The 10,471-nt window shown below is 45.8% G+C and overlaps 1 protein-coding gene across 2 annotated transcripts in view; it reads right to left on the bottom strand.

Annotated features, from left to right (window-relative positions):
- Positions 1-265: 265 nt before the first annotated feature.
- Positions 266-10,471, bottom strand: part of ANO1 (anoctamin 1) — an 84,269-nt gene continuing 74,063 nt past the window's right edge. For both annotated transcript variants that reach the window (XM_075280993.1, XM_075280994.1), the window contains 9 exons: positions 10,213-10,324; positions 9,506-9,563; positions 9,188-9,288; positions 8,960-9,105; positions 8,658-8,810; positions 7,049-7,101; positions 5,990-6,174; positions 5,793-5,898; positions 266-3,287 (listed from right to left, as the gene is read on the bottom strand). In XM_075280993.1, the coding sequence (XP_075137094.1) occupies positions 3,024-3,287; positions 5,793-5,898; positions 5,990-6,174; positions 7,049-7,101; positions 8,658-8,810; positions 8,960-9,105; positions 9,188-9,288; positions 9,506-9,563; positions 10,213-10,324 (1,178 nt within the window). In that variant the 3' untranslated portion in view covers positions 266-3,023. The remainder of the gene's footprint in view (positions 3,288-5,792; positions 5,899-5,989; positions 6,175-7,048; positions 7,102-8,657; positions 8,811-8,959; positions 9,106-9,187; positions 9,289-9,505; positions 9,564-10,212; positions 10,325-10,471) is intronic.

Raw genomic sequence — 10,471 nt, 5'->3', positions numbered from 1 at the left:
CCTATTGCAACCACATGGTATGTATGTCGTTGGCTTCTAGTGCACAGAGTTGTCCTTAGATCCTACAGCCTATTGCAACCACATGGTATGCATGCCGTTGGCTTCTAGTGCACAGAGTTGTTCTTAGATCCTACAGCTTATTGCAACCACATGGTATGCATGCCGTTGGCTTCTAGTGCACAGAGTTGTCCTTAGATCCTACAGAGTCCACTGTCCATTGGTGCGCCCAGGATCCATCAGGAATAACGCAGTCCACTCCTCCTCATAGAATTGCATATTTACTTTATTAGGAATAGGATTTAGATCATTTTCTAGAATAGATTTATAGAGATTTACAACTTTTCTTAAAAAAAAAACACACACACGCACACAAAACATGACACAAGGAACCTGACTAATGACTTTAATGTGCTGCCTAGCTCTCTACAGGACGTCAGCCATGGTTCACATTCACGCTTATCCCACGTGGAACCTTCTCCTGCAGCCGTCAGCGGTGTACATGGCCTGTGGTTACACAAATATACAGGAATGTCATTGAATAGAAGACACTGGACGGTGTGAGCACCAAGGGTTAATTCACAAAAGGCAAAGACTATGAAGTGTGTCCCGAGCTTATGACCTCAGAGTGGAAGGATCTTCTGGCCTGAAGGTCCACCATTGCTTTACAGTACTGAGGTGCTGCTGCGTCATAGGCAGAGACCATGCCAAGCCACTACATGCCCTATTTCCTTGTCCTTTGTAAAACAGCACCACACCAGGCCACAGGTCGTTTCTGGTATTGCACCTTCAACTTCATTAAAGTATATGATAAGTCATTCATTCAACCCCTGGACAGGCGTGGTACCGTTTTGGGAAGTAAGTTTTAGGACTCCTTCCAATGCTTTTGAAACCTTGTCTATCGTAGGCTTCTATATAGGAGAGTGACTTGAGACGTATGGATGTATGGCAAGAACCTGTATAGCCAGCTATACAGTCAGGTCTTCCGTAAATATCCTCACACCCTCGTATGACATTCCAGGGAGGGAACCATCACAACTGCTAATAATTTATAGGGTTTTTGGGCACATTGAAATTTAGGACAAAATATATGAATAGTATGTGGGGGGGCGGAGGCAGCCATCGAGTGAATGGAACCAACGGTCATGAAAGTTCAGGCCATGGATCCAGAACCTGGTGGTCTACTAGACGTGCCATGACATGGTGAAGCTTGCTTGGTAGCAAATTATGGTAAATTTTCCTGAGTATTGGTTGGGTTCATCTAACCTCACTATGGGTTTGTTTCCTCCTCACTATGTAGGCGTAAGGGTTTCCCCTACCTTTTCGATATTACGTAACTGGTTCACACACACATAGAACAGAGAACACAGAGAACCGGGTGGCGGAGGCAACCATTGAGCTGACGGAACGAATGGTCATGAAAGTTTAGGCCATGGGTCTAGAACATGGTGGTGTACTAGAGGTGCCGTGACCTGGAGGAGGCTTGTTTGGTAACAAATTATGGTAAATTTTAATGAGCATTGGTTGGGTTCACTTGACTTGCCTCCTCACTATGTAAGCGCAAGAGTTTCCCCTACCTTTTCAGCATTACATAACTGGATCACACACACGTTACAGAGAACCGGGTGGCGGAGGCAGCCATTGAGCTAACGGAACCAATGGTCATGAAAATTTACAAGAACATGGTGAAAGACTAGAGATTCTATGATCTATGTTGACCTGAACCTGCTTGGTGCAAGATACGGTAGATTTTCATGAGTATTAGTTGGGTTCACACCACATTTGCCTCTTCGCTACGTAGGTGATGGCTTCACCAAAAGTTCTACCTTCTGTTGACATGATGGAGCTGGATCATGTCAATAATGGAGAACCAGGTGGCAGAGGCATCCATTAAGTGGACAGAACCAATAGTCATGAACATTTAGGCCATCCTCTAGCACTTGGCCACATACTAGGGGTGACGTGAACTGTACAATGACGGGAAACTGCTTGAGAGCAAAATATGGTGGATTTTCATGAGGATTAGTTGGACTCACACAATAGTTGTCTCCTTGCTACGCAAGTGATGGATTCCCCAAAAGTTCTCCCTTCCTTTTCTGGACATGACATAACTGGATCACACACACGTTAAGGAGAAACTCTTACAAAACATATGGGAAAACAAAAACAATAACCATAAAATTTAGTGTCGTTGGGTGTTGCACTAACCACAAGGGGCGCCACCCACAATCCATAGCACTTCATAGGTTAAACCAGGGGTCTCCATCGCCGGTCAGTGCTAGTTTACCGAGAGGAATTGACAAGTCTGACCATAAACTTCACGTCAATAAATAGATTATAAAAAGATCCATACAAAGAGGGGAGGGGGAGGGAAAGAGGCGTCTTTACATTGCATAGGTAGTGTCTAAAAAAATATCTTCTCTGCAAGCTTAACCCCTGTAGTGCTGGAGGTTAAGCTCCAGTCCGACAAAAATTAAGGAAATTCTTCTCCGTGTCCATAGAATTGGTGCAGCATAAAAAGACGGAGGAGCTCAACGTCAGATTTGGCTACTGGAGGAGATCTCCAAGAGTCTTGTGTAGGTCGAGAAGACTCCGGGCATGTTCACAGATTGCTCAGGAGGAATGTCAGCAGCGAGCTGTCCGTTCATAGACCCATGAGGTCGTGCCCATGTCCCATCCAAACCTTACTTACAATAAAAGACAGAGGTGCAGTTTATGGTTATGCTGCTGCTAAAAATATTCCCCCGCAAGTGACCCAGCAGAAGGCACAATAGACTCAAGACAGAGGAAATACATTCTACCGCTACTGTGTAACATGCAGTGGTGACTCTGAAGTCATCGAGCCTGCCAAGAAATCCCCTGCCGCACTGCTCGTCCCCAAGAGCATGGTCCTCTGGCCTCACAAGGTGCCAGCCAAGATAGGCTGCACAGACAATAGGCGGCCAAATGCTCAAGAGTCAAATCTTGGAAGACCTTTCCGTCAGTGGAATGAATGCCCAAACAACGTGTCCTCCCGGTGACTTACTCTACGCGTCCACGCGGTTCGAGTACGCGGAGGCGGTGCTCCCCGTGTTGCTGCGCGAGAGTCTGGGGCTTTGGTTGTTGCAGTTTTCGTTTCTTTTCTTATCGTGTTGTTCCTTCCAGGTTTCCAGCATCTGTAGCTTACCCTGCTCTTCCTTCAAGAAGACCTCCACCATTAAGACTTTCTCCCTGTGGATCTGCTCGCTGATGTCTTTGGGAATGTCCGGGATTATCCAATCCACAAATTCGCTCATGAACATGACCAGATTCTGCAACAGAAGGAGAGGACGTGAGGCAAGGTCGAGAGCGCAGGTATGGAGATAGTATCCAGAAGAGATGGAACGCTTAGGGTTGAATTAAAAAACTGCTTAGTAGACAAGGCCGGGTGTGAACCATTCATTATTCATATGAGCACCACCAAGGAAAAGAAGGGCAAGATGTTCTAGCTTTCCTTTCTTAATGAAATCCGGTCGCCTCTTCCGACCGGTTTGTCATTCTGCATTAAATAACGATTCTGGAGTATCTTTTCTTAGAACTGTTCCTCTGTTATTCCTCTTGGAAATGGTTGAACTAGTTAGTAACAATATGTGAACATTCCCCTGATCAGCAGGGTGTGTCCCTATGGTCTGCACTGATTGGATAGTGTCAGACTGTTCAGGTGCACCCCGATTGATCAGGGGGAGGAGTGAAATTCCCAGGAGGAATAACAAAGGAACGCAAAACAATCTGGAACAGAAGATGCTCCAAAATTATTATAATCGATTTGTTTTTTTGGTTTTTTTTTTAAAGGGATCCTATCACTCAGACATGATTTTTTCTAAGTACCACGTCGGAATAGCCTTAAGAAAGGCTATTCGTCTCCTACCTTGCATTGGAAGCGGCCATTTTTTCATGGCCTGTGGGCATGCACAGACTCTGCCCAAGGCCCGAGGCCTTAGAAGTTACAAGCCACGGCCGGAAGAAGAGGATGAAGATGACGCTGCTGAAGAAGAGGAGTTCTCTCGCAGCATTGGGAAAGCCCCTAGTGCTGTCTGAGCGCTGGGGTCCGCCCCCAGTGCTGCGAGACAGCTCATTAGCATACCGACAAGAACCGGGATTGTAGGCAAACGGCGGCGTGGAGAAGATGACGAAAGGTAGGAGACAAATAGCCTTTCTTAAGGCTATTCCAATGTGGTACTTAGAAAAAAAAGTCATGTCTGAGTGATAGGATCCCTTTAAAGCAGACATGTCAGGAGAGCCAAAAGATCCACTGAAAGGAGGAGTGGGGATGCGTGGGGATTTGAGGCAAGTTATTATTTCTTCAGTTTTTAGCTGAGGTTTTTTATTTCACAACACCCAAAAAGGAAAAATAGCTGCAAATTTTTCAACAGAACGAGTCTCCTCTCCTGCCATGTCTGATTTGGCAACTACTTGTATACTTGTACTACTCCTGCCATACCTCTGCTACTCCTCCTGGAAATATAGGAATACATTGACATCGGGGTGTTATTAGTTAGGGTGTATTCCTACACACACACACAAACTGTGTGTTCTGGCAAAGCGATACTTTGTAGGGACTCTGGCTAGCAGAATGGTAACGCCCAGTTGTCAATTTATTCATAAGTTTCCTAAAGGAATGGCACAACACAGAATTATAACAGAAGAGGTTTCGAAATTATTATTTCATGAGGATTTACTAAGATAGGCATATCAGGGTGAGAGGAAAAAGGTAACACCCCTGTGATAGTGCCAGCCATAAAGTGAATCCCAGATGACTCTATTAAGGCTGAAAAACTCAAACCCGATCCTCAGCTGTGATAGTCTAAAGCCTGTTTGGCTTGGAGGGGTCTGAGCCAGGCAATTCATTAGTATTCATAGTGACAGCACTACAGTGACTACTAGTGAGGAGGGGTCTGGGCCAGGCGATTCATTAGTATTCATTGCACTGTGACAGCACTACAGTGACTACTAGTGAGGAGGGGGCTGGGACAGGCGATTCATTAGTATTCATAGTGACAGCACTACAGTGACTACTAGTGAGGAGGGGGTCTGGGCCAGGCGATTCATTAGTATTTATTGCACTGTGACAGCACTACAGTGACTACTAGTGAGGAGGGGGCTGGGCCAGATGAGTCATTAATATTCATTGCACTGTGACAGCACTACAGTGACTACTAGTGAGGAGGGGTCTTGGCCAGGCGATTCATTAGTATTTACTGCACTGTGACAGCACTACAGTGACTACTAGTGAGGAGGGCGCTGGGCCAGGCGATTCATTAGTATTCATTGCACTGTGACAGCACTACAGTAACTACTAGTGAGGAGGGGGCTGGGCCAGGCGATTCATTAGTATTTATTGCACTGTGACAGCACTACAGTGACTACTAGTGAGGAGGGGGCTGGGCCAGGCGATTCATTAGTATTCATTGCACTGTGACAGCACTACAGTGACTACGAGCGAGGAGGGGGCTGGGCCAGGCGATTCATTAGTATTCATTGCACTGTGACAGCACTACAGTAACTACTAGTGAGGAGGGGGCTGGGCCAGGCGATTCATTAGTATTTATTGCACTGTGACAGCACTACAGTGACTACTAGTGAGGAGGGGGCTATTTACACCTTCATTACGTCTGTCCCAGGTTTCAAACACAGAGCCTTGTGTATGGCAGGCAGGTAACCTTATAGTAGAGCCATGTTATTGATATTTTAATGTCCTGTTGCTCAGTTGCTATATTGAATTCAAGTTACCCCTCTATGTAGCAATGAGGGTCCAGGCTACCTCTGACCCAACATACCTGAAATACTATGACGAAAGCCAATCTTGCAGCCAGAACGGCCCAGAACTCCTTCGTGATATCATATTTATTCTCAGCCCATGGAGGTTCCCGATAATCTTTGTATCTGGAGAAGAAAAGATTCCCACTCAGTAAGACACATCTGGTATACAGGGGGTGCAGGGGAGACAAGACAGAGGTGCACAAGGCACGGCTACCTGCAGATCTCCACTGGGTAGGCTACTTCTTGCTCTATATTTGGCCCGGTACCAGGTTTAAAGTCACTGACATTAAAGTAGGCGAGTGTGTTGTTGAGAAAGCCATGCATGGTGCCATCTGGACTGTACATGTAGAGGTACACGAGGCGTGGGATGAAGTCAGAGGTGAAGGAGATGACAAAGGCCTGGGAGGGAATGTCAAATGAGAGGAATTAAATATATGGTAAATTCAAGTACAAGTTCCCTGGTATCTTCCTATAGGGCAAAGACCTTTGGTTCCACTTAGCCTTCACGGCTCTGCACCTTCTATAACATCCCGGGGTATGCGCACATTTCCACTATATGGAGGTGAAACATTGATGTCTAGACAGGCTCTGTGCATCGAGGGGGAGGAGATAGGCTGTGACATCATCAATTGTCAGAAGTGATGTCATTATGGCTCAGAGGTGTTATTTTCTATTGTAATCGCGTCTATAATGTAAATGAGCTGACCGCTGCAAAGGAAGAAACCCCCTAAAAGATTGGCAAGTGTCAGTCTATTATTAGGCTTTGCGGTCGGGGTATAGCTTTAAAACAAAAAAAAACTAAATTAAATAAATTGAAAGACTTATGGGGGCTTTACAGGAGGGTCTCCTAAAACGCAGACTTTGGAAACACTAACTTTACAGTAAGTCAGAGGACAGTATAATGCCGTATATCAGGGGGAAGAATGTAGCAGCACAGATGGTGCCTTGGCTATGAAAACGTATCTGTTATATGGCAGCACATGAAAGCGATATTGGGTTATTTATGAACGTCTACAGAAAGTGGAGACCTTAGGAGGACGAGCTTCATGGAGAACTCCCCCCAATAGTCCTATTTCTGATTGGAAACCCCACTAGATGCCCGAATACGGACAGACGATCACCGGTCTGTTATTTACAGCGCGCCGACCTGACTACCTGCAGGACGGACTCCCTCGTTCAGTTCCCCACCGCTCTGTAATTGACACGTTATCCATGGTTTCTCTTTGCAACCCACTGTTGACAAGGACATGACCTACAATGTGACGTCACTTACATTTATTATCACCGCCAGCTTTCCAATCCCTCGCAGAATATTATACCAAATACCTGCAAAGAAATAGCAATTATTGATCATTGCTAGATCAGAGCGCCCCCTAGGTTTTATATTCTCACACAGTTGACTTAAAAAAATCCAGGATTATTTTAATTACATATGTATACAAAGTTCCAAATCCCTGCACAGAATCAACTTAAATTCTGGCTTCTTGCTTCCACCACTAAGGGGGGGGGGGGGATCAGGAGTTTATTGCATACTGTGGTGCTCTTGGGTTCAATGTGTAACCAGTCTGCAGTGAGGGCCCCCTAGTGGTGGCTTCAGGTAGCTAGATTTTTATCTTTTTGCTTAATGCTTATGCAGAATTTGAGATTAATAGCCCCATGAGCCGTCTCTATGGGGCGCTATTTCTTAGAAAAAACAAACTTATTGCCAAATCCAAAAAACAGAGATTGGCAAATTTTCTGGTATCCAACAAGCTGGCCATCAGATGTGAAACCTATCGTAGCATTGTGTCTGGATTTATCACCAGGCTGTGATGACAGCTAAGGCCGAGCAAACACTGCAGATCCTGGAGAACAGAGATCCTTCTGATAGTGTGACACTTTATTAATAGCCATGGGTGCAAGTTATGTAAAGTGCTGCGCGTAGTTTACGTAGAGTCAGGCCTGGAGGCGACAGGGAACATTCTCCTTCTAAACCCTTCACAATCTCCAGGATAAGCATCCCCGAGGCTGCCGTATTGTTCTGGGGTATCACTAGGAGGAAAGGAGGTTTGGTGGTGTAGGTGCACTGGGTGCCCCCTGTCTTGGCCAAGAAGAGATAGATAGGAGACTCCTGTGCCACAGCCAATGTTCGTGGATGTGTGTGTGGCTGCCTTCATTCACGTCAATGGGAGTTTCGACAATAGCCGGGCACACACTACTAGGCGTCATTTCCTTTTTGCAGGAGAGGGGCCCCCCTGAGGTACCAGGGCCTGTGTGCAACTGCATCTACATCCCCTATAGCTACAACCATAAAGGCTCACGGGTTCTACAGAGCAACAACTATATGCTGTTCCCCATCCAACTATTTTAGCAGGATTTGCATTTCCCTTGCCTTCTCTGTTATGACCCAGAGCACCATTTGCCACAACATATCTATGCACACAAGCTTCCCATCATTCTCATGTTTCCTATGTCCCCCCTTTTGTAAAACAGTCTCCTCCACAGAATACCTCTGTGTCATTATATATTTGCTACTAACCAGCTGCTATTTTTGCCATTAAAAGGTTACTTTTCTCCTTTCTGACAGTGGAAGGCTGTGCAACATAAATCTTCTCCCACCAGTGCACCATAGGGTAGGGAGGATAACGTCACTATACACAGACTGCCAGTCATCAAAGACGTTTATATAGCCCTAGTGGGGTGAGTGTGACCCATGGGCCCCCTGAGCTTTGGGCCTGTTTCTGCTGCAACCACTGTGACCCCTATAGTTACACCAGTGATGTACCCCCCAAATAATAACAGATTGTTGCCAGCTGATATAAATATGTATATTAAAATACTCATCTGGCTCTGCTACATCCCATCAAGTCAGCACCATGCCGCTACGCTATACCGTGACGTACCAATGTCTTTTGCTCTGACGGCTACCGGTCTTCTGAGCTCGGTGATGAATTTCTTGGCGTCCAGTCTTATTTCAATGATGTTATTCAGTAAAGCAAAGAGAGGAGCCAGGGGAAAGGAGGCGACAAACAGGGTGACGAATCCAAACTGGATAACTGCGGAGAGGGACAAAGGAGCTGTGAGCTAAGGGTTAACTATAACTAGTAATGGAGTAACAAAAGTTGCCCTTCTGCCTTAATTTTGAGGGGAACTCCATTTACAAGCAATAAGATAATTTCAGGGTGACAACAATTCTTTCACATACTCATTTCCATATACTCTGGAGTCAGTCCGGCAAAAGGTTCCAGGTCATAATCCAATTCATAGCGTTGCTTCTTCTTCATTTGCTCCTCGTGGTCCATGTAGGTTTGTCGCCTTGACTTTAAGTATCGAATCAGCTTCTTCATTTTCCTAGAAGGAGCAGGAAGAGAGGTTCAGCACATTCAGGAATAACTGCACCGACACGGGTTATATCAGGATACCAAGCACTCACGGGATTCCTATCTCGAAGAGATTGTTCTGGATCAGCTGCTTCCCCAACATGATGATGCTCAGCTGGATGCACAGTTCCATTAAACAACCACCAGGGGCACACTGCAAAAGAACCTGCATGTGAGTACACACACCATCCTGCAGAATTAACACTTGTGCATGGCTTGGTGGTCTCAGTGCCGAGGCTGAACATCTTCTGACTCAGCTGATGCCCTCAACTAGGTCAGCTGCCTGTCTAATTCCATTCCACTCCATTTCTCGGGCATACCTGAGCCCATCAGCCCAACAGATGAGGCCTCGAACCTCTAGGGATACATACCTCTTCCATTCTGAAGGAGCCAAATATGTAGAGGTAGTCCCCTGGACGCCCAATAAACCTAAAGAGAAGAGGAAAGCAGTTTCCGTTAGATCTTTTACCTCCATTTGTGCAAGGTGAGCAAGAAACAAAGGCAGGCAGTGCAAGCAAAACCTCAGCAACGGCATAACATGGTGGAGGAGACAGACTAGGAGGCCATCTGAGACTACGCTATCCAGTGGTGTTCAAGTCTGTTTCCTCTACACAATGGACTGAAGTAGTGCATGCTACAGTTGTGTGAAATGCAGTCTAGACTATGGTTGTAGTGCGCGTTCAGCCAAAAATATGGCCGTCTGGAGGGGGCCTAAGTGATGGGCTATAATCTGTGCAGAAACCTAGCAGCGGATATTCAGATGACCTGCAACACCACCGCAGAGTAAGTGAAACATATCATGGTGCCCATTAAAGTCAACTGGTCGTAAGTGAGACATGCAGAGTTATCTAGAGCAAACTATTGTAGTCGCTATTGGTTCTGGATAATGGGTCTCCATCCTGACAGAGGAGGTTCCTAGGTAGAGAACCCCCTTAGGTAGACCATATGACTAAGACATGTCAAAGGGCTCACAAATAGGATCTTTGAACATCTGGTCACTGAACTCTAGATATCACGGGGCAGGTATTTTCTGGACTCACTCTCAGGTTAAGCAGTGTAATAGTAACCCTTTACTTACCGACCCTTGAAGAACGCAACGTAGAAGATGGGTGTGTAGGCATTGACAAACTTCAGAAGGAAGGCCTTGAATATCAAACGCTCCTCAAAAGTCTTATCAGTTTTCGGAACCTCTGTCCAGGACAAAACAAATGGATTGTATTAAGTCACCAGGCAATGTATGACTGCAACAAGAACAATACGGACCAGTCATATTTGCTCAGACCTAACTGGTTGTGAGTCTCCGAAATCTTCAGTCTCTGGAACATATCCCAAGTAGG

Source organism: Leptodactylus fuscus, chromosome 7, assembly GCF_031893055.1.
Source record: "Leptodactylus fuscus isolate aLepFus1 chromosome 7, aLepFus1.hap2, whole genome shotgun sequence".
Lineage (NCBI taxonomy): Eukaryota > Metazoa > Chordata > Amphibia > Anura > Leptodactylidae > Leptodactylus > Leptodactylus fuscus.
Note: the sequence above shows the minus strand (reverse complement) of the source record. Positions and strands in the feature narration are given on the sequence as shown.